General features: G+C 29.9%; 3 protein-coding genes across 3 annotated transcripts; 2 read left to right on the forward strand and 1 right to left on the reverse strand.

Annotated features, from left to right (window-relative positions):
* Positions 1 to 5,658: 5,658 nt before the first annotated feature.
* LOC114371094 (pyruvate kinase isozyme A, chloroplastic-like) lies at positions 5,659 to 9,938 on the forward strand. The gene is made up of 7 exons (XM_028328507.1): positions 5,659 to 6,418; positions 6,922 to 7,009; positions 7,115 to 7,305; positions 7,904 to 8,022; positions 8,578 to 8,821; positions 9,006 to 9,240; positions 9,336 to 9,938. Exons 1-7 carry the CDS (start codon positions 5,876 to 5,878, stop codon positions 9,662 to 9,664), a joined length of 1,749 nt encoding a protein of 582 aa, XP_028184308.1. The 5' UTR covers positions 5,659 to 5,875; the 3' UTR covers positions 9,665 to 9,938.
* A 1,188-nt stretch (positions 9,939 to 11,126) lies between these two features.
* On the forward strand, positions 11,127 to 14,192 carry LOC114369416. The gene is made up of 4 exons (XM_028326645.1): positions 11,127 to 11,551; positions 11,965 to 12,194; positions 13,059 to 13,166; positions 13,830 to 14,192. The coding sequence occupies exons 1-4, from the start codon at positions 11,359 to 11,361 to the stop codon at positions 13,950 to 13,952; spliced, it is 654 nt and encodes a 217-aa protein (XP_028182446.1). The 5' UTR covers positions 11,127 to 11,358; the 3' UTR covers positions 13,953 to 14,192.
* Positions 14,193 to 14,968: 776 nt separating this feature from the next.
* LOC114370982 (amino acid permease 6-like) lies at positions 14,969 to 20,171 on the reverse strand. Its single transcript, XM_028328383.1, has 7 exons — positions 20,029 to 20,171; positions 19,549 to 19,782; positions 17,803 to 17,896; positions 17,424 to 17,638; positions 16,581 to 16,723; positions 16,201 to 16,428; positions 14,969 to 15,504 (listed from the first exon to the last, which is right to left on the reverse strand). Exons 1-7 carry the CDS (start codon positions 20,099 to 20,101, stop codon positions 15,103 to 15,105), a joined length of 1,389 nt encoding a protein of 462 aa, XP_028184184.1. The 5' UTR covers positions 20,102 to 20,171; the 3' UTR covers positions 14,969 to 15,102.
* Positions 20,172 to 21,906: the final 1,735 nt, after the last annotated feature.

Genomic DNA, 21,906 nt, shown 5'->3' on the forward strand with positions numbered 1-21,906 from the left:
TCTCTCTCTCTCTCTCTCTGCTCTCTTATCCATTTGTCACTTTTGCCCTTTGTCTGTCAGGTTTATTATTTAATTGGTTTGTTGGTTGGTTGGCATGCTCTGTGGAAGTCAAAAGATTAAAACTTTATAAATAAACACCTGCCCTATGGGGTTCGGCCTCAGGGTGAGATAAATGTTACTGTTAATTTTTTATTTTTTTAGACTGCGTGTAAATAATTTTATTCTGATCCACTTTTCTCTTTCTAAGTTTAGTATTTCAGTATTTTAAGTGATTATATATTTAATACCTTGAGCTTCAACTTACTTGTTAAGTTAGAATTATTTTAGATTTATTAATTCATGTGTTTGGTGTATATATATATTACTACCTTTGATATTATTCACTCCTTTTTATAGTAAGTGTTATTTTAGGATTTTTTATACAAATAAAAATTAAAAATAATAATAATTTTATAAAATTAACTACATTATTCATTTTTACAAGGAAATAAAATGATACAACACAAAATTAATTAAATAAGTTAATTCTAATTAATAATATCATAACTTTTAAATTTTATTTCATAAATATCCATAAAATCAAATGATTTAAGTGGTAGTAATATTTAATGACATTTTTTTTAATTTAAGAAATATTTTTTAACCAATAAACGAACATCTCATTAATAGAATTTATAATAAATTAAAAATATAAAAAATACTAACATTTAATATATTTGAAGTGACACTACTATTATATTTCTTATAATTATGATTAAAAAAATTGCCTATTTTATTTTTTTATAATAAAATTCGGAAGTTGTATTTTGGTAATAAGGGAGTCATGTTTGCTTGTTATATATAATTATATTTTTTTAGAGAGACCTAAAACACAATTTATTCTATTTTATGTCTATAATCAATTATTTTCTATTATAAAAGATTGAATAAATTTTGTAATATTTTTATAACTATGGAAGCATGTTAAATTGATAATTACATTATATTTTTTAGAAAAATGAAAGAAAATTTTAACGATATAGAGATTTTCAGATAAAATAAAAAATAATAATCAAAGTATTTGAATCCGTCAAAAAATTATTAAAAGATACTATGGTAAATGCATGCTTAATAAATAATTTTTTTTTATAGAGGATAAATGCTACCAAATATACATAATTCTTCACCAATGATTAAACTTGAGAGATAACCGTCTATTTTTAGTCGGGACATCATAATATTACTGTATTATTTATAGTCGGCATCTTTCTTTGTTCACCTTTCCATAAATAAAGGAAATGAAGTTTTTGGAACACCATTCTTACAATTAAAATGAGATTTTTTTATTTTAATTAAAAAAACATTTTTGAGATATAATAATAATAATAATAATAATAGACGTGATGGGGGAAGAGGTAACAAAAACAAATAATAGAACAATGTACAGTGGAAACAAATTTTCTTAATTTTGAAGAATATGTGAGGAATGCTAACAATTATATGACAGAAAATAAAGCAACATAAACTTAGAAGAGTATTTGCAACTCATGCCTCTCAGGTCAATATTCTTTTTTCACTTGCCAGCAAAGAGTATTTGCAGAAGATTTTGAGAATAAGCTTAAAGTTAGACCAGGTAAATGCGTGATTTGGGGGCCAAACTCTACATTACCGATTCCAACTTGACATTCTCAGACATGTATGTATGGGATGGGAGAGTCAAATTTGTGACGTTGAAGCATCTAATTTAACAGACAATTGAGCCTTGTAAAAGCCTCTCCTAAGTATATGTGCTTAAGTCGAACATCAAGTCAACTCATTGAGACATTGACATTGATATCCTTTATTATTTTGTTATATTTTATTACTATTTTTTTTTAAAAAAAATAATCTAAGTTAGACTTAAAGCCAATCTTTAATAAACAATATTTTCAGTTACCTTAGGACGCGACTTAGAGATTTGCGAACTTCTTGATCTTAAATTTTCGTACTCTACCTACTTCATTTGAGTTAAGACATTAGACATGTCTAACCTTTTGTTAAAAAAAAAAAAAAAAAAAAAAGACGAAGACATGTCTAACCTGCTGGAATTAATTCCATTCTCTTTTATCTTGAAAGGGACATAATTAAATTGGCTTTTAATACACACAAGGTAATTGTCTTGCCTATAAAATAACATTATTTCAGCTACCTTATTGATCACGCACTCTCAATATATATTTTTACAGACTCAGCTTTAGTCGATCATATGTATGGTAAATAGAATCATATATAGTGTTGTTCTTTTAAACTGAAAGATAGAGGCAGCAGCAACGTGATCCTTATTCCTCACATGCTCCAAATTATCCTATTTATACCTGTTGACTTAATTAGCATCTACTTTTTTCTTGAAATTCCATCATCCACTTTGTTTTCTATATTTAAAATAGTATTATACCAAACTGTTGCATGGCATGTGACATCAGTGCAGTTCACCCAATTATAAAAAACTCTGACTTTTGGATGAGCTTAAATCCCTCGTGACCTTACATGAGTCCAAGGAGCTGCACACTGAGAAAACATTTTTAGAACCTGCTCTTCTTAATTAGACCTTTGTCGTTTGTGTTGGTTGTGATGCGATGAATCATATCCGAAAATCATATTGGGGTTTGGGGCATTGGATTCTATTTAATTCCCACCAAATTATCCACATAAACAAGTGTATCACAATTCTAAAATTATGAGAAAATAAAAAAGGGTATTATATAGTTTTTCCATTAAGGGATTAGATTTGTGGGTTTACTCACTTATATGTTACTCAATTTATCTATTTTTATTCAAGACTTTATATTCACATTTGAAGTTCAACAACAAATACAATAAAATAATTTATCTATTTTTATCCGAGACTTATATAGGTAACCATAATTTGATACATATAATAACAAATACATAGGAGTGACTGTGACAACACCTGCATATTCATTATAGAAATTAGTTTTTAATAAGGTAACACCTAGCTCGTCACTCCTCGGAAGATAATTTGAAACTGCATGTTGCTACTTTCTAGTCCAGATTATTGATAGATAGCATTTGTATCAGCTAAAAGGTCATTGAAGAACATAGGCCACATCTGTGATCTGTCTTTACAATGGATGCTACAAGCCAAAGAAGTAAAACCAAAGTCGGTACGCAGATTAACTTATAATACGATTCATGTATAATTTGTGCTTAATTATAATTAATGTCATTTTTATATTTGCTGGTGTAATGGTGTCGATCGCAAGCTCTATTGGCACGACATGCACTGTTTTTTTGTGATTCTTTTTAGAAGCAAAACAATTTTATTAATTAAATAAAGTGACTTCAGTACAACATGTTCTCAGCCTCAAACAAACTGTACGTCCTTTTGTGAATTGGATAGGACATAAAAATTGAAATCTTCAACAGTTTGGTTTGTGAAATTAAAGTTTCACACTCAATATATCATATGCAACAATTCTTAATTAGAAAATTGCATATGACAGTAGTATCATATCCACATGTGTTGGTATGTATCAATATCTATACTTTAATTATTAGTTTGCCTTGTCATTTATCATGTGGTTGGGGGACCTTAATTTGTTGGAACTTCATACGCTTGGAGATGTATGCAAAGTGCAAACTACATCCAGTTCATGCGCAAACTCACCTGCTGCTGTACATGTGTTCCTAACCGTTTTACCATAATTCTAATAACAAGAGGAATGTTAGAAACATACTTATTCAAATATATTATTTTGTAATTATTAGTTAATTTTTTATTAAATATATTATGAGATTTAAAAAATTGTTATTTACTATATCAATTTTAACCCATAAAAAAAGTGTGTTTAACAAATCATATTAGATAATGTTCCTAACTTTTATCTTAATAATAATATACCAAATCTGCCTAAAAAATATAAATATTGATTAATTTAGTTTTGGATATTATAAAAAAAATCTAAATTCGGTAAGTATCAACTAATGTAATCCTGAAATTAGCACTGTTAACTAAATTGATCCTGAAAATAAAATGAAAAACAAAAACTAATCGATCACTTTAATATCTAAATTTAAATAATTATCGACCCAAATTTAAAAACTACAGTTTAATTTTTTGTATTCATATTTTTTAATTCATAATAACTATCATTTCATTTGATTCTTGAAATTATGAACAAAATCCTCTAAACAATTTAGGAACAAAATTAATTAATACTCCATATAACAAAATCAAACAAAGTTAATTGATCCACAAAATTAGAAATTAAAATAATCTACGATTAACATAAGAAAAATGAAAAATTAATTGACAACTACTTAATAAGTATTTAATTAAGGTTAAATTGGGCGATAATTTTGAATTTTAAAATTAAAATAATTATCGGTATTCTTTTTTTACACTAATTCTTTAGGCACATAACAGTAGACAGTTGAACAGAAACCTCTTGTTTTGTGTCACTAAAGTTAGGCTTTTAGTTGGGCTGTTCAATTCATCACTCGGCCCAATTTGATAATTTGTTTTTTCTACTTAAATTTGATAGTCGACTGAATCGCATTGTTATGACCGGAAAACAAATTAATTGAATTGTATTCGGTCATGAAAATTAAATAAGTAGGATTTTATAAGAATTATCTTAAAATTTAAATTTATCATTAAATACTATAAAAGTCTTCTTATTATAACTAAATGAGTAGACTTTTATAAGAATTATCTTAAAATTTAAATTAATAATTTGACTCAAAATATAATTTTTTTAATCGCTATCAAATTATGAGGTCAGAAAATACATTTGATGTCAATTTTATCGTTTAAAAATTCAATAATTGATATCATACCATATGCAACATTATATATAATCATTTTTACTTTTTTCATTTATTTTTAGCTATATATTTTTTACAATAGAAGTAATGGAATTTTTTTTTAACCAACATAATTTTTTTGGATCTTGAAGTATCCCTGCAAGTTTAAGTTTTATGTGTGCATGAATCTACTTCAATCCTTACCCTTATGACTATCATAATGAATTTTTTTGTCATGTGCACAAATGTCAAGAATATTTCCTAAAATTAAAAATAAAAATAAAAACTTTTGTTAGACAAAATCTCCCCCCTTTAATACAACAACTTTCGTTTTGTATGTCACACAAGTTGGGGTCTGACTGTCTGTGACAGCACATGAATTATTTACCACTTTTTGCTGTGAGTGTAGAACCACATTGGTCATTGACGATGACACCCTAATTGGAAATGACCTCATTGACATTTTAAGATGCGTAATACCTTCATGTAATTAACATAAAAGGATTAAAACAAAAGATAATGTTGTTTATAAAAAAAAAACAATATCAGTTCAGCAAAAAAATAAATCATGCAATACACTATAGTTCACAATAAAGGAGATATAAGAAAAAGAAAAAAAAAACTATAACAAATTATCATAAATATAATATATGACAAATAAACATAAACAACCTGTTCCTGGTACTGTTACAACTTACAAGACGGTCAAGGTCAGGACCACCTGGTGCTTAAATAAAAAATATATATTAAATGTTTAATATTTAAAAAATAAAATAAAATATTTTTTATGTCATTAATATAATAATTTTTTAATCAATTCAATGATGCGCTCGATCAGCATTTGTGTTCCATTAAATATTAAATATTAAATATTCTCTGCGCGGCCAAACCTACTTCTTTCTTTCGGTAAACTCCCCGGTATCTGCCGCAGCCAACATCCAAAGTCCAACAAACATTTGGCGGAGTTTACAACAAAACTCTTCAAAACCCACATCCAAATCGTCGTAAAGTTCAAATCTCTGATACCTCATTTCGATTCAGACCTATATTGTTCCCAGCAACAGGCTTCCATTAACTTCTCTCTGCGGCGATGGTTTTGAAGTCAATGGTTGCTTCCGCGAGCGATCTAAGTCTCGTGTCTGTTGCAGGGAACTCTCCCCTTGATTTCAAGAATCGGGTTTTCGGTGGCCGACTCATTAGCCTCGGATTTCGTTTCAACAAAGGTAGTAAATGCAAGGGGAATGAAAGGTTTAACTTTGAGGTTCGTGCAGCTGTGGAAGTGGGTGTGGAGAGATCGAAGAGTAAGGCTTTGGAGGGTGGTTTTGGGTTGGATGTGGTTTCAGAGGCAGAGTTAACAGTGAAGGGTTTTGCGGGGTTGAGGAAGACCAAACTCGTGTGCACTGTTGGTCCTGCTTGCAGCTCTTTGGAGGATCTTGAGAACTTGGCTCTTGGAGGCATGAGTGTTGCCAGGCTCAACATGTGCCATGGGACCAGGGACTGGCACCGTGATGTGATTGGGAAGATCAAGAAGTTGAATGAGGAGAAAGGGTTCTGTGTTTCTGTGATGATTGACACTGAGGGTAGTCAGATTCATGTTGTTGATCATGGAGCTCCTTCCTCGGTTAAAGTTGAGGTAAGCTTTTTGGCTTATGTATTTGAATTATGTTGGAGATTAGGCAAAAAAATAGTGATATGACAAAAACAAATAGTGTATATAAATGGGAGTAACACATTTAATGGGAGATTAAGCCCTGAAACCGTAACTATGGCCTATCGGGGCCCTTGTTATTGAGCTGTTATTGGATCACTCACAAATGTCCAATCCTGCAAACTTGACGCTCAAGATTTCCAGTACTCTGACGTGAAGGGTGTGTGTTGCATATCTCACTTTGACCAGTGATATGTTAAAAAAAAATTAGTGTATATAAGTAAGGACTAAGGGGCAACAACACTCACCTCGTGAGTTAGCTTTTGGGATTGAATTAGGCACAAATCCAAATTATAGGAGATTATGTTTCTATTGTTGTGTGAAAGGCTTGTTTGTGCCAGCTTTCCTCTATGATCACACTTACTGGAGTTAGCTAATTTGGTGCCATGCACTATTGAAGGTTGTCTATTTTTTTGTTACAATCTCAGGAAGGTTCAAATTGGGTGTTTACTGCTGAACATTTTGAGGGTTCTCGCCCATTCACTGTTCAAACGAATTATAGAGGTTTTTCTGAAGGTGATGATGATGTTTTGGTTAATGAGTGAACACTCAACCCTTCCTTTTCTTTCACAATGAATTTATGCATTAAAGTGAGTACTGAACATAGCTAATGGCTGTCAGGTATCGAAATGGGTGATGAACTTGTAATTGATGGTGGAATGGCATGCTTTGAAGTTGTTGAAAAGACTGGAAATGATTTGCATTGCAAGTGCATAGATGCTGGTCTTTTCCTGCCTGGAGCCAAACTTAGTTTCTGGAGAGATGGAAAGCTTGTGAGAGGGAATAACAAGCTCCCCACTCTATCAACAAAGGTATACATATACCTCTTTCTTCCCCTGCTCATTTGATGAAGAGCGTGAAGGATAAATTTTTAGTTCTGCAAGTACTTCTTTATATGTACGGCATTGAATTCCTGGATGCATCTTTGAGCTATGTCAACTGTTGTCAAAACTCTTTTTTGTTAATATGATGAAATAACATATTGCCTCAAGAGTCAGTGGTCTTATATTTGACAATACATGGATAAATTGCATGATATATTATTCCTTTTAAAGTCCAAAGTTTTTCTCCTTGGAACCATTCAAAAGATCTTGAAGAACTGGTTAGACTGATGTTCCTTCAACCACCATAAATGCAATAATTTTGTTAAGTTCTCAGACAATGCTAGAAACTTTTTTGTTTTACAATGTCAATATAATCATTTATACAAGTTTCAGTGGAAGCATACAGAGAAGCTACCTTCAAAACTGAACATATCATATTCATAATTTACTAAATGTAATAATGATTTTGTCTGTATGAACATCTTTTTTTTTTGTATTTTTCTTTGAATAATTTATAACTGTGAATTGAAAATCTGTCCCTTGTATGTTTTTTTCTGTCCTGAATTCAAATTGTTTTTATCCACAGGATTGGGCTGACATTGACTTTGGTATAGCAGAGGGAGTTGATTTTTTTGCCTTATCTTTTGTCAATCATGCTGATTCTGTTAAGGATCTAAAGAACTACCTCTCTTCAAAGTCAACCAAGTAAGGAAGCACAAGTCTACAAAATAATAATTATATGGTTTTAGCAATTATGTTGATATAATTTTTAGTATGAAATGTCATGCTAGTGGCTAGGAATCTGTTAAGTATTACAAGCATTCTACTGCCAGCATCATTATTTCTACTGATTTTCCTTGTTTTCCCTTTAAAGAGCTATAAGAACACTAGTGTGCAGCACTTGCGCTGCATTATGATGGGGATGGCCATGTAACACCAAATACTATCACCCTAGTGGTGTCATATTTTCATCTTCAAGCTGCAATCAATAGAAACGTTATAAGTTGGGTTTTTCTTAAATCCTCTACAAAACAGGCACATTCAGCACTATTTCCTTGGTTACAATTGAACCTATTGCGATTGAATAGATGCATAGATTGAGTTATTAATTTTGCTGGTCAGCTTCCTCTCTGTCATTACTGATGTTGACAGCATATTTATTTGATTGTTAATTATCTCGTTTAAATATCAGCATTCTTTTCTTCTATGTAAGTGCTTTGATTCAACGTTATTTTCTCACAAATTATATGGTTGTTTCAGATCCATAAAAGTTTTGGCAAAGATAGAAAGCTCAGAATCTCTTCATAAACTGGAGGAAATTGTGCGAGCTTCTGATGGGATCATGGTGGCTCGGGGTGACCTTGGGGTCGAAATACCACTTGAACAGATTCCTACGGTCCAAGAGGATATAATTTATGTATGCAGACAATTAAACAAGCCAGTGATTGTAGCTTCTCAGCTTCTTGAGTCAATGGTCGAGTATCCAACACCAACACGTGCTGAGGTAAAATCATTTTTTTCATCCAGGATGATTATCATCAACTTTTGGTTGAATGGACAATATCTTAGATTGAGAATAAATGTTACTAGAAAACTAGGGCAGAATTCTCATCTATGATGATATGTTTCCAGTTTCCCTATTGGATAGCTGAACTTACCTCTTATGAATATTTGCTTCTATGCAATAGGTAGCAGATGTTTCTGAAGCAGTTAGACAGTATGCTGATGCTTTGATGTTGTCTGGAGAGTCAGCTATTGGATCATATGCACAAAAAGCTTTGGCAGTCTTGGATATGGCTAGCAGTAGAATGGAATCATGGAGTCGGGAGGAAAACAGACAAAATCTTGTTAACTACCATCAACTTGGAGCATCATTGCCAGAATGCATAACTGAGCAAATATGCAATTGTGCTGTTGAAATGGGTACTTAATATTCTTCTTGCAACTTCCTTCTATCATGAATTCTGCATAGTGGCAAGAGTGTAATCATAATAAAAATTTACCCATTTGTTCTGCAGCCAACAACCTTGGTGTGGATGCCATCTTTGTGTACACAAAGTATGGACACATGGCATCACTTCTATCACGCAACCGCCCAAATCCTCCCATCTTTGCTTTCACTAACGATGACAGTACCCGCATGGCTCTGACTTTGCAATGGGGTGTTGTACCCCTTCTGGTTGATTTGTCCGATGATGCTGAATCCAACATCTCAAAGTCTGTCCAACTTATGAAATCTAGAGGGTTGATCAGCCAAGGAGATGTTGTTCTAGTGGTCTCAGATGTTGCTCCAACACGTGCCACTCCTATGGCTTTCCAGTCTATTCAGGTGAAGACTATTATCTAAAACGCAAGGCTGCAAAAATATTGAAGGACACGTGTCTGTGTATTTTATAGGCTTGGGATAGGATAGTATTGTATTATTGGTTTCTTGTCTTTTTTTTTTATTGGTTTCTTGTCCTTATGTAAAACAACAAAGTTTATAAATTCCAAATGGTAGAACTCTAGCAAGTTTTGAAACCTCTTTCAAGAGATTCTTATGAATTACACTTCGTGAATTGCCCATTGTAAGTCACTAATACAGTTGCACCAATATATGGCAATTATATTTGATATATCAACTTTGATTGATTGTGATGAACCACCAGAATACTACAATGGCAAAGCTTCTCAGCTTACACGCTACTCCATGACTCGGTTTCGTCTTTACATGATATTCTTACGGAAGGGATCTCTGTTGCTTGCTATGCTGGCTACCTACAGTCAGCTAAGTAGTTAAGAATAAATTAACCCTAATTCCGAAAGAAAAAGAATCATGATTTTTACAATCTTCTAAATTCCATTTTCCAACTTTTCAGATTCTTTTTTCATCTGGTACTACCAATTGTTTAGAGTTAAAATGTGATGAGATGGAGTTTTCTTATTATTATAAATTAACAAGTTTCTCGTGTAATTTACAGGTACTTTTAGATTTATAAATAAAAGTATAGTTAAGAAAAAAGTAGATATTTTAATTATCAATAGTAAATATTTTGTTGTATCAAGTAGGAATGAATTAAAGAAATCAGGCTTTTAAAATTGAAAAGAAATATTGCAGTAAATTTTTTTTGTAAAGAAATATAAAAAAATAAAATAAATTATTTGAATTAAGAGGCAGCCTTTACTGACAACGAATTAACAACACAATATTTTTTATAAAAAAACTTCGAATTAGAATAAATTAAGATTATAATGATATTTAAATTCACTTTATTTTTAAAAAGGATGTCTTTAATTAAATTTAATGTTTAAAATTTTAAATTTTAAATAACTAAAATTGTTAATAACTAAAGTAGATTTATATTATAACTTATAATTGTTCGTAATAAATTCAAAATATAACTAATATATTTTAAAATATTTATTTGTTATTATATACAAAATAAATATTTATTATGTCGTAGCATACTAAAATAATAGTTATCACTGAAACGCATAGATCAATTGGTGAGTTAAATAGAGTAAGAGGGAGAATTTGTGGCTTATTGTGATCCAACATGATTCTATCAAGATTGTTTCCAAAATTTATTGTTAGGGTATATTTGAATTTCTGTTCAGTTATCTCTGTTATGCAGTAATTTTATTGTTGATAAAGATGTTTCTAAATTTTACCGAAAAAAGACAAACTGCTTTAACTGACTAACATTGCCATATTTTCGTGGAAGGACTAGAATGATTGGAATTTATGAGAATAAATAATAATAAAATAAATAGTGAAGCAAATTTATTCGCGAAACAAAAATCATGATTATTTTTTGTCTACGTTGTCACCAGCAGCCTCTCTGACCGCAAATCCACGAGATGTTAGTTCTTTCTAGCCACAAAAACAGACCAACCCTTGGCGCATATTAGCCACCCTTTGTTGTCTCAATCTAACCTGCGCTTCTCCAGCCGCTGCAGACTCTGCTCCACTTGCTACTTCCTCTAGAAGAAGCCTTTTTCAAATCTCTCTGCCACCATACCCACCCCTTTTCTTCATTTTGGGTTTCTCTCTTCTAAGTTATGGCTTCTTTGAGACCTACCCTCTCTCAACTTTCCCTTTCCCAATCCAATTTTCTCAGAAAATCTACATGGAACAATCATCTACCTTGTTATATACACAAAAGGATCGCAAAGTTGCAAACTTTTACCTCTTCTAAATCTTCCACTTTCAGGGTCCGCTGTAGTTCTCCAGAGACCAATAAGCAAAACAATGGCAAGTTTGTTTTGTTTTTAATTTTCATTCCTCATTTAGTGGCAATAGTATTTGTTATAATTTTTGTTTTGGTAAGAATCATTGTTAATTTGAAGTTATACATAAGATTACTAGATTTCTGAACTCTGTTTAATGATTCGTATTTGTGATATTCACTCTGTTTCCTTATTAGATTACTAAAACTCTATTTTTTTTTTCTCACTTTTTTATTGTCTCTTCAACTAGTGTATGATGAGTTCTTGTGCTTTCAGCATGTTCGTTCGTGTGGCCTTTCATGTGTTGATTAGCAAGAAAAACAGTATGTTATATAGTGGTGAAGGGGTTCGGATTATAATCTACAACTGATTAAAGAGGACATCAAGTGACTAGCTTTGCACTTTTGTGACTTCATGTTGCATCTGTTGTGTTTTCAGGTGAAGAGCCTCCAGAGTCATTATTTATGAAGGAATTGAAGAGGAGAGGTATGACCCCTACTTCATTGCTTGATGATTACAAACAAAGCGACTATGGACTTGATGAAGAGGTGTATGTGAATGAAGAAGATAGAGGTTTCCCAAAAAGAAAAGCTGTCTCAACCAATGTTGAGAGGAGTCTAGACAATCAGAGGGAACGTTCTATGGCACTGAACAGTGAAGGTCTTGAGGTTGATTCATTGTCAACATTCTTTTTTCTTGAATATAATCTTATACAATTGGTGATTTCATTTCTAAGGTTTTGTTGCCAGTATTGTCTTTATGTTACAAGTGTGAAGTGAAGTCTCACATCGGACAAAAGTAAAAAAGTTAAACATCATATAAGTGAAGAGAAAACCCATAAACTTGAGTCTTAAGGTTTTGGATTAAAGTATGGTGTCAAGTTTCCTTATGTGGTTACTTGTGACTCATTGGTCACTTGTGACTTTCTTATAAGTTCTTTTTCGCATATTTCAATAAGCTTCACTTATCAAAATAATATGTTTTTATCTTGCTCTACTAAGCTTCACAATCAAGCTTATGAATAAACCCTCATAAATAATAGCTTATTGAATAAGTATTTAATTAAGTTGTTTACACAAATACACTCTAAATTTGTGAGAAGTGTCAAATGTGCATTAGTTACTTGAAAAAAGCATTCATCAAGCACTCTGTTGTAGTAATTATAACAGTATGTATTAAGAAATTAACATGATGTCCATAGTATGCAACGGCCCTCTGTTAGACCAGTGTAGACATTGGTGCACTTTTTTTGCATTGGATATTACACGAGAAGGTAGCAATTGAAGCACGATGAATGCTTGATTGTGACTTTCTTATAAGTTTTTTTTCGCATATTTCAATAAGCTTCACTTATCAAAATAATCTGTTGTTCAAATGTGCATTTGAACAAAAAACATCTATCCTATTCTGCAAAACAAAATGCCCTTGAATCAGAACTAATATAATGTATTATTTTGAAGTGAGCTTTGATGCTTTGATCTAATTGAATTTTGTTTTTGGGGTGAAATCACTTACGTATTTATCCATTTCAGGGCTTGGTACCTCGTGCTAAACTTCTTTTGACAATTGGAGGAACATTCTTCTTGGGATTTGGGCCATTGATCCTCATAATTGTTGCAACCTTTTCTGCTCTTTACTTTGTAAGCTCTTTGCCTGACAACTGATGTGTCCATACTGTTTGCATGTTAAGTAGTGTATGTTAGTATCCTTGCCATGACATGATTTTATTTTGAACTATTAGCTTGTTTGTCATTAAAGCGAATAACAATTTGATGGATAAAACATAACGTATAAATTGAAAAACTGGCAATTTGGGATCTATAAGCTATATACTTTAAAAAATAAAAGATTTCACTTTTAAATTTTAATAGTTGGCCGTGCAAATAGTTCTAGTTCACAGACACAGGCAATGTTATAACTTGCATATCAATGAATTTTGTGCTCGTTGTCTGGTAAACTGATAATAGTCCCAATTTGTGAGTACAATTGTTTTTGTACGTCTAACTATTGGGAGCAGTCACTTCATTTCATAATGCTGAAGCTCGTGATCTTTGATACGTCTTCTAATCTATCCTGTGGTTTTATATTTAATATCAGGCAACAAAGTTCAATACAGCATGAATTCTTGGTTTGAAATGATTTGTCCTGTTGAGAAATGAAACTTCTAGTGGAAATATATTTGCTCTGTGGCATGTTGTTCTTGCACTTAAAGCCTCACTTTTGAATTGAGTCTCTTTGTAGTAATTGATGCCTTCAATGTTTGAGAGATGGCTTTGAATTTGATCCTTAGTTTACTGTTTCAGTATTTTGGACCAACATTTGTCCATGATGCAAGCAAGATGGCTATATCACCTCCACAATATGTGGACCCTTACGCACTCCTAGAAGACGAAAGGATATCTCAGATAGCACCTCGGCTAAACTAAAGGCAAGACTACAGTACACATACTTAGCTCTTAGGAATGTAGTTGCATATATCAAATTTCTGTTTACTTTGCCTTTGTTGATTTAGTTCCATTGTAAAATGTCATCCAGGATCAACTTGTTATCTATTTTGCCTTCATCATTGACTCAAAATTCTTTCCAACTGCCTTTTCCGTTTTGCATAGATATATGTATAATTTAAATCTAAATGAAAGTTCCATCAAAAGAAGCATTGCTCGTAATTCTTTATTTTCCAGTTAGAAGTTAAATCGCTCTCCTCTAGACGAAGTTGTTGATGAAATGAAAGCCCCTAAACTTGGCAAACAAAGAAGGTACCTTCTCGAACGTTAATAAATAAAAAATAAAAAAACAAGAAAAAAAGGAAGCAGGAACAATTCATGATTCCTGACATGAAAAACTTTTTTCCCAACCAAATGTCCCATAAGAAATCATGTAAATACGTATATATTATTTGAACGAAGAAACTCATGTAGTATCATATCTCAGTTTATGCGCAGAAGATAGAAAGCTGGTCTGTTGGGGCTTTTTAAGTAAAAAAATATATTAAAAAGAGCACTATCATATGGTACGATATATTTACGTACACTACTGAACAACAGAGACACTTGTCTATATATTAGTTGATGAATAATGTAAAAGAATAAAGAAAAATATACTATTTTTGTCGGAAACATACAACATAAGAATAACATAAATCAGGAAAAATAAACTTCCAAGAAACAGACAGACAAATATATATATATATATATATATATATATATATATATATATATATATAATGATGCTTTTAGTTTCTGGAAAACATTTAAATTTTGGTTTTTACTTTTAAACTATTAATTTTAGTGCCTATACTTATTTAAATACTCAAAATTTATCTTTGCATAAAGGAACCAGAATTAGCTTTATTTTTTTAAAATACAGAAACGAAAACTATTATTGATTATAGAAGTTGAGGACAAAAAGCAATTTAAAATTTTTCTAGGATCTAAAAGCATTCTTATCGATCCATTATAAAAGTATATATTATGAAAACACTTGAAAGAAAGTTTATCCAAACAACTGATCAATAATGACCACAAACTTAGCCACAAACCATTGTTCATCCAAAGAGCTAAACTACACAAAGGATATTTACTTGAAGGGCTCATAGATTTTAAGGTCTGCGATGATTCCTTGGATTGATCCAGCTGCAGCAACAAGAGTGACAATCAAGCAGAAGCCACTTAGAATTTTGACCCCAATCCAGACCAGAGAAAACTTGGGAACTTTAGCCTGCACCAGATACATCTCTGTTGGAAAATACACTGTCAAAGGAAAGAAGGAAATAGCTCCAAGCAAACCCACAATGCTGTTGAAGAAGGGAAGTATCATAGCAACCACTGCTGTGAAAATCACGTACACTGTCCTCCATATCATCCTGAATCCATTGAATCTGAACTTGCCAACACGATATTCTTTTCCCATGAAGTTGCTTTCAGGCCAACGCTTCGCAACCCAAGTTTCCACAAGCTGGAAAACTGGTTGTGTGAATACCTGTATACACACAAAGTGCAAATTCATAATTTAGTTAACTGATTTGGTAACGCCAGAAATCAAATTGACTGATAATGTTGATTTTGATAGACTACATTGGTCGATGATTATTAAAATCATGAAAAATATTTAGTTTTTTATAGGCTGAGTTGAATTTTTGGCGCTTCATGATCGCAATTATGCTATTTTAATCTCCGGATTCTAATTGCACAAATTGGATACTCCAAATATTGCATTTGTGCACTTTTGATCACTTCATCAGTCTTATTTTAATAAGATATAATGATATGTCATTAGATGATGACACATCGACGATATTGTGGGTGCTTGTTCTTAATACATGTGGACATGACTTAATTATATTTTTTGTTCTCTTGATATTACAATTCTAATTGATTAAATAGTCAATTGAATCACATCGACATATGTGTCATACAACATGTTAGTTTGTTAGCAAAATATAATACATATTTAATGGAAGCTCGATAGAGTGACCAAACAATTACAATATATAGAAGATCTAATTTTTACACTCAAATCAAAATTGCATATTTATGATATCTAGAAGATCAAAATTACGATTAAGCCATTTTTTATAAAGTGATCTATGATACTAAATAATTAATTTTACTCTTTCTTTTTCTCCGTGCATCATCATAACGTTCAGTTAGCAACTTTTGTTGATAAAATAGTTACCTGGTAGGCGCCCACTAAATGAACAAATACGAAGACATTACCAATGTCAACAAGCCAATATGGTTCATAAAACCCAAATCCTGTTAAGAAGTTTCCGGGTGCCTTGTTCCCGAATGCTGCATAGCCTAATAGGCCACATAACATATAAAACAGTGAGGTGATGGAGCATCCAGCAAGGGTTGCCTTTTTCATGGCTTGATTTTCTGGTGGGCTTGATTTTAACGTGTCCTGTTGAAGAAAAAAAACAAATTGAAATTAGCTAAGAGAATTCTTAAATGTTAACTAAGATTGATTTTAATGTGTCCTTTTGAAAAGAGAAAAAAAAAACTAACAAATTGAAATGTAATTAAAAAGCACCAATTTTGCCTAAGATAGCTTGCCTGTATCTCAACAAGTACTTGACTGAAGGCGTATGCAAAAGCAATGTTTCCAATTGCTTGGAAAGTGTTCCATAGTTTCTCCTGGCTTGTCACGTCTTCTCCAACGATGAGCCCCGTTAGACTTGTCTTGGCATCGTTTCCTCCTTTTATGTTCCAGAACGATGCAAAACATTTCAATATGTATTAGTTTAATGTAAGATTTAAGTGTTAGATAAGGTAAAAGATTTGTAATTAAAAAATAAAAATAGATAATAAGAACATGACATTAAAAACAAAGTAAACTGGCTAAAAAAACAAGTAAAAGTCCCTTAAATGAGTATTAAACATTATAAACATAATAAAATATTAAAAACTCCATAAAAATATTAAAACCGATTAATTATTATACTATTTCAATTTGAATAAATAAAATATGAATAATATATGCACCGACCTTTATAAAGATTTTTTATATTTTCATCCAACCATTCAGGATAAATTTATTAATTTTTATAAAAAAAATATCTTAGAAGATATTTTAAAGATTATTTTTTATTAACTAAAAGTATAATTTTTTTACACAGTATATGTCTACTAAATTCTTTCAACTTACAAAGTCAATTAGCTACGGTCTTAATGAAAAAAAATATAACTGAAAAAAATCACATTAAAAATAATCAATCAAATTTATCAAAAAAATAATTATCAATAAAACATATAAATATTTTAGACTATCAATATATATAGTATCATACAAAATAACAGTGTAAAAAGTGCATGCATTATTTATTCGTACTTTGATAGTTTTTGAGATTACAATGTACTATATTATAAAAATTGTGTAAATTAAATGCAATGCCAAACCTGCAATTTTGGCTATGGAGAGACCAATGCCTATGGAAGAATAACCAAAAGACATGACGGCAGCAATAATAGAGAGGCCTGAGAGTTCCTGGAAATCAGGGATTTGGCTTAATAAAATCTGTATGACCGCAAAGATGGTCATATATGGGTAATTTGATGTATGACACTTCGCTTCGTGCCCATACTTGTGAAAGCAATTCGATCTTATGACAGCCCTGGTTAAAAAACAACAATCAACAATATCTAAGAAACACGTACTAGGATTTTAATGATATAATAAAACATGCAAATACTACGATACTATAATGTGGCAAAGAAAATACATTATTTCCTTTCTCGGGGCTTTACAAATCAGTTGAAGATTTTTGTAAGTTCTTACACCATGCTAATGGATGCAGTAACGGTGTATCCAATGCCTGTTCCAATCAGATTTGCGAACTGGGCCAATCCACAAAACAGGTATTTACGTCCTCCTGGAAACAAACATACGCAAAGATTGCAATCCATTAACGCAACAATCAACTTCAAAAGAAAATGACCAACTGAAAAAAAAAAATATTTTATAAGAAAATAGACATCTTTCATCTTCTCAAAGCTATAATTTTAATCCTTTCATATATTTTTAATTGAATAATTTCATCTCGTATCTTTTAAAATTTCCTAATTTTAGTTCTTCAATTTTTAATTAAGATATTTTATTTTTTATTTTTAAAAATATATAATTTTAGTTCTCATGACAAATTTTAAATGTTGATTTATATATCATGTAAATATTGACTATCACGTATTTATTTATTATCTATATAATAAACATATTTAAAATTATTTAATTACTAATAAGTTTAATTGATTAAAAAAATAATTAAAAAGTACTCAGTTAAGTCTAAAATTTACCTAGAAATTAAAATAGTAGGTTTTTAAAAGTGAAAGAATAAAATATCTTAATTAAAAATTAAAATGATTAAAATTATGATTTTTAAAAAAATAAGAGTTAAAATATTTTAATTAAAATTACATATTTGAAAAAATAGAAAGACAAAAACTACAAGACAAAAAAATATATTAAGTAGTACTACTGTAAGATATTGATAAACTATCATTAAAAATAGTTATTAATTATTTAAAAAAAAAGGTTTCAAATGCTTGTATTTTAAATTTATAAATATTCGTACAACACAAAGTATTTAAGTCTTATTTAGATAAATTTACTTTTAAACACTAGTAAAATAAAATAAATTTGTTTTATAGGTTAAAATCAATTTATGCATTCTATTTTCTGAGAATTTAAGTGAGAGAGTTTCTATAAAAATTAAAGTGTATAAATTAATTTTATTTTATAAGATAAATTAATTTTATAAATGTTACGAAGAAGTTTATCTAAATAAGATAAGTATTAAATACAGTATTCAGTCAGGTTCAGAACATTTAATTCTGTCAAATTTTAGCTTTGGTAGACCTTGAAACTTGAAAGTTGAAACTGTAAATGTATTGCTGGTCAAAAAGACTATTCCAGTTTTCAAAACATTCAAATGATAAACCCAACAAAAAATTAAATATATATTTATAAATTAATTAATGCATACATTCATTATCTTAGAGCATTTATCTTTACATGCATAGTTATTTAAATACGTTATTTATTATAATTTTATGAGTCTTTCAATTTCACACATAAATTTAAATATTTTACATAAAATTTACTTTAATGTTTAAAATTGTTTAAATAAATAATTAATTTAATTTTACAGATCATATAAAAATTAAAAATATTATTTATGATATAAATTTATTAAATAATTATTATTTATATAAATAACATCATATCATCTACTCAAAAGAAAAAAAAAAGGTTAAGATCGTTAAAAGTACATGAAAATACTTTTATTGGAGATACTCTTAGAAGCATTATTTTTTTATTTTAAAATACTATCGATGAAGGAAAATATTACTAAAAATAAAAATTATGTGGTCCCGTACCTCTTTCTCTGCCAAAATCACAAGAAAATGAAATTGGTCTATGACTTCTAAGGGGGTGAGAATGTGAAATTACTCTGAGAAAACTCAAAAAGCAAAACAGTTCCAAATACATGTACTGAGAAATGAGAACCACAAAATTTGAAATTACCTAGAATATTTTTTACCATCTCCCTGTAGTTATGGTTTCTGGTTCCATGAACAGAGTCAGGGTACCTATAACAATCGCTGAGCAGAGAAGAAGTGAAGACAGTGATGACAGAAAAGATTGTCAGAATGGCAGGCCCAGCAATCCAGCCCAACTGAGCAACGGCCCATGCCAGTGATAGGACCCCAGACCCAATAACAGCCGTCACTATGTGTGAAGTCGCAGTTAACCATGTTCCTTCATGCACATGCACATACACACCATTGCAAAAGTTAATTCACATGACATAATAATGTGTTAAACAAATACTACTACTACTACTACTAATTAACAGGAAAAATTATTACATGTACAGGGATTGTTATGATTCGAGATAATCTCTGCATAACATATAACATTGTTACGTGGAGACCATAAAGAAATGGTGATATGGGATCATATAATAATATTTTCATGTACAAAGTTTGAGATAAGATACTAAACCTCTTCGTTTTAAGCGACCATCATCATCATGTTTAGAGCTGTGTACACCATTTGCTTGCGATTCCATGGTCATTTCTCTATCCACTGATATTGTCTCTACACTGCCCTTGTCTTCTTATAGTCCAACACTCATTGTCCTTATCATAACCAGTAAAGCTGACTCAGGGCTTTAAAATGTAACCAACGGCCCCATTTTTTTTATAAGGCACTTGATTAATAAAAACAAAAATAATTAATATAAATCCTTAAATTAAATTATTATAGTACTCTTTCAATGTTTAATTTTTATTGATACCCTAAAAGATAAATCTTGAATTCTGATTATTCAACTGTATTAAATACTCTCTTTATTCTAAAATAATAATAGCCTTTTAAGATCATACATACAAATTAAGAAATATCTAATTGATACAAATATTAACAATAATATCCCTAGTTTTTCAGCTACTTTTATCATTAATTATCTCAATGTCCTCTAATAACAAATAATGCATTCTACTCTCTATTAACTTATTTTTGAGATAAATATATTTTTTCAATACAAGTATTTATTAATTGCATATAGGGGTATTGTTGGAAAAAATAGTTAAAAAAAACTAAATGGATTATTATTTTAAAGGAAAACAAAAAAAACAAAAAGCTAGAAAGACTATTTTTTCTGACTGAGTACTTAATTACTCATAAAGTGAGTATGCCCTCATAATAAGCCCACAGAACTTGAACATTTTTTTAAAACAAACACAACTTGAGAATGATTATATCTAATGGAGGATATTAATAATATATATCGAAAAAATTATATTTAAATAATCAAAATTAAAAAAATTATTCACTATTATATATAATTACATAGATTCATTGTTCTCTTATTTTAAAACTGTTCCTATTGTGTGTATGTGTGTGTTTTGAAAATGTTAAGAGATATTATAAATATGGGAATTGGAATATTTCCTAAAACGTTAAATTTTATATAAAAAGGTCCTTTTTTAATATTTGAATAATTTTTAAATTATTATTAATTAGTTTCCTTAACGAAACAGTTGTAGAAAAACTATCAAAAATAATTTTTTTTTACTAAACAAAATTTAAATTAATTATTTCATTTAATATATTTAAAAAATTGAATAACGTAATTATTTTATTGCTTTTTTTTACAGAACTTCATTAATTTATTACTTAAAAATCATTTAATTTATAAACTTGATTGCAGTATAAATTTAATGTTCATTTTATATCACAATAGAAAAGTAAAAAACGTCAAAAGGTAAACAGATTTATAGTAATTCGAGACATTGTTTTAGCAAGTATTAATTAATTCTGACTTCACTTAAATGCTGTGTAGCTTTTTTTGTTAAATTGGTTTTTTGATTTAATTTGTTTTTTAATTCAATTTTATCTTCTAATTTTTTAGGTGTTCAATTTGGTCATTCAATTTTTTAAAACAATTCAATTTAATTTTATCATTTAAATTAGGTCAAAAATGTTAAGGCATCATATTTTATGACATTTTAAAATTATCATTAAATAATTTTAAATCATCACAAAATATACATTTATCAATGCTATCAGTTTAATTTAAATGAAATGAACAAATTAAATAAATTTTAAAAATTAGAGAATTTAATTCAACCTACATAATAATTATAGGAAATAATAATAATTTAACGTATTTTTTTTACTTCAAATGTTATGTAACATTGTAGGCATGAAGATAGGGTGTTTTTTTAACCCTGAATTCATCAAGAAAATGAGATTCTAATTAATTTAGAATTTAACCGAGATTTTGAATGGTCTATGGAGTCACGCTAATAGTAGTATTTTTTTGTTGTTGTTGAAATAGTATTTGTTTGTTTATAGTTCTTCTTCCACTTCAACTTG

Source organism: Glycine soja, chromosome 10 (assembly GCF_004193775.1).
Source record: "Glycine soja cultivar W05 chromosome 10, ASM419377v2, whole genome shotgun sequence".
NCBI lineage: Eukaryota > Viridiplantae > Streptophyta > Magnoliopsida > Fabales > Fabaceae > Glycine > Glycine soja.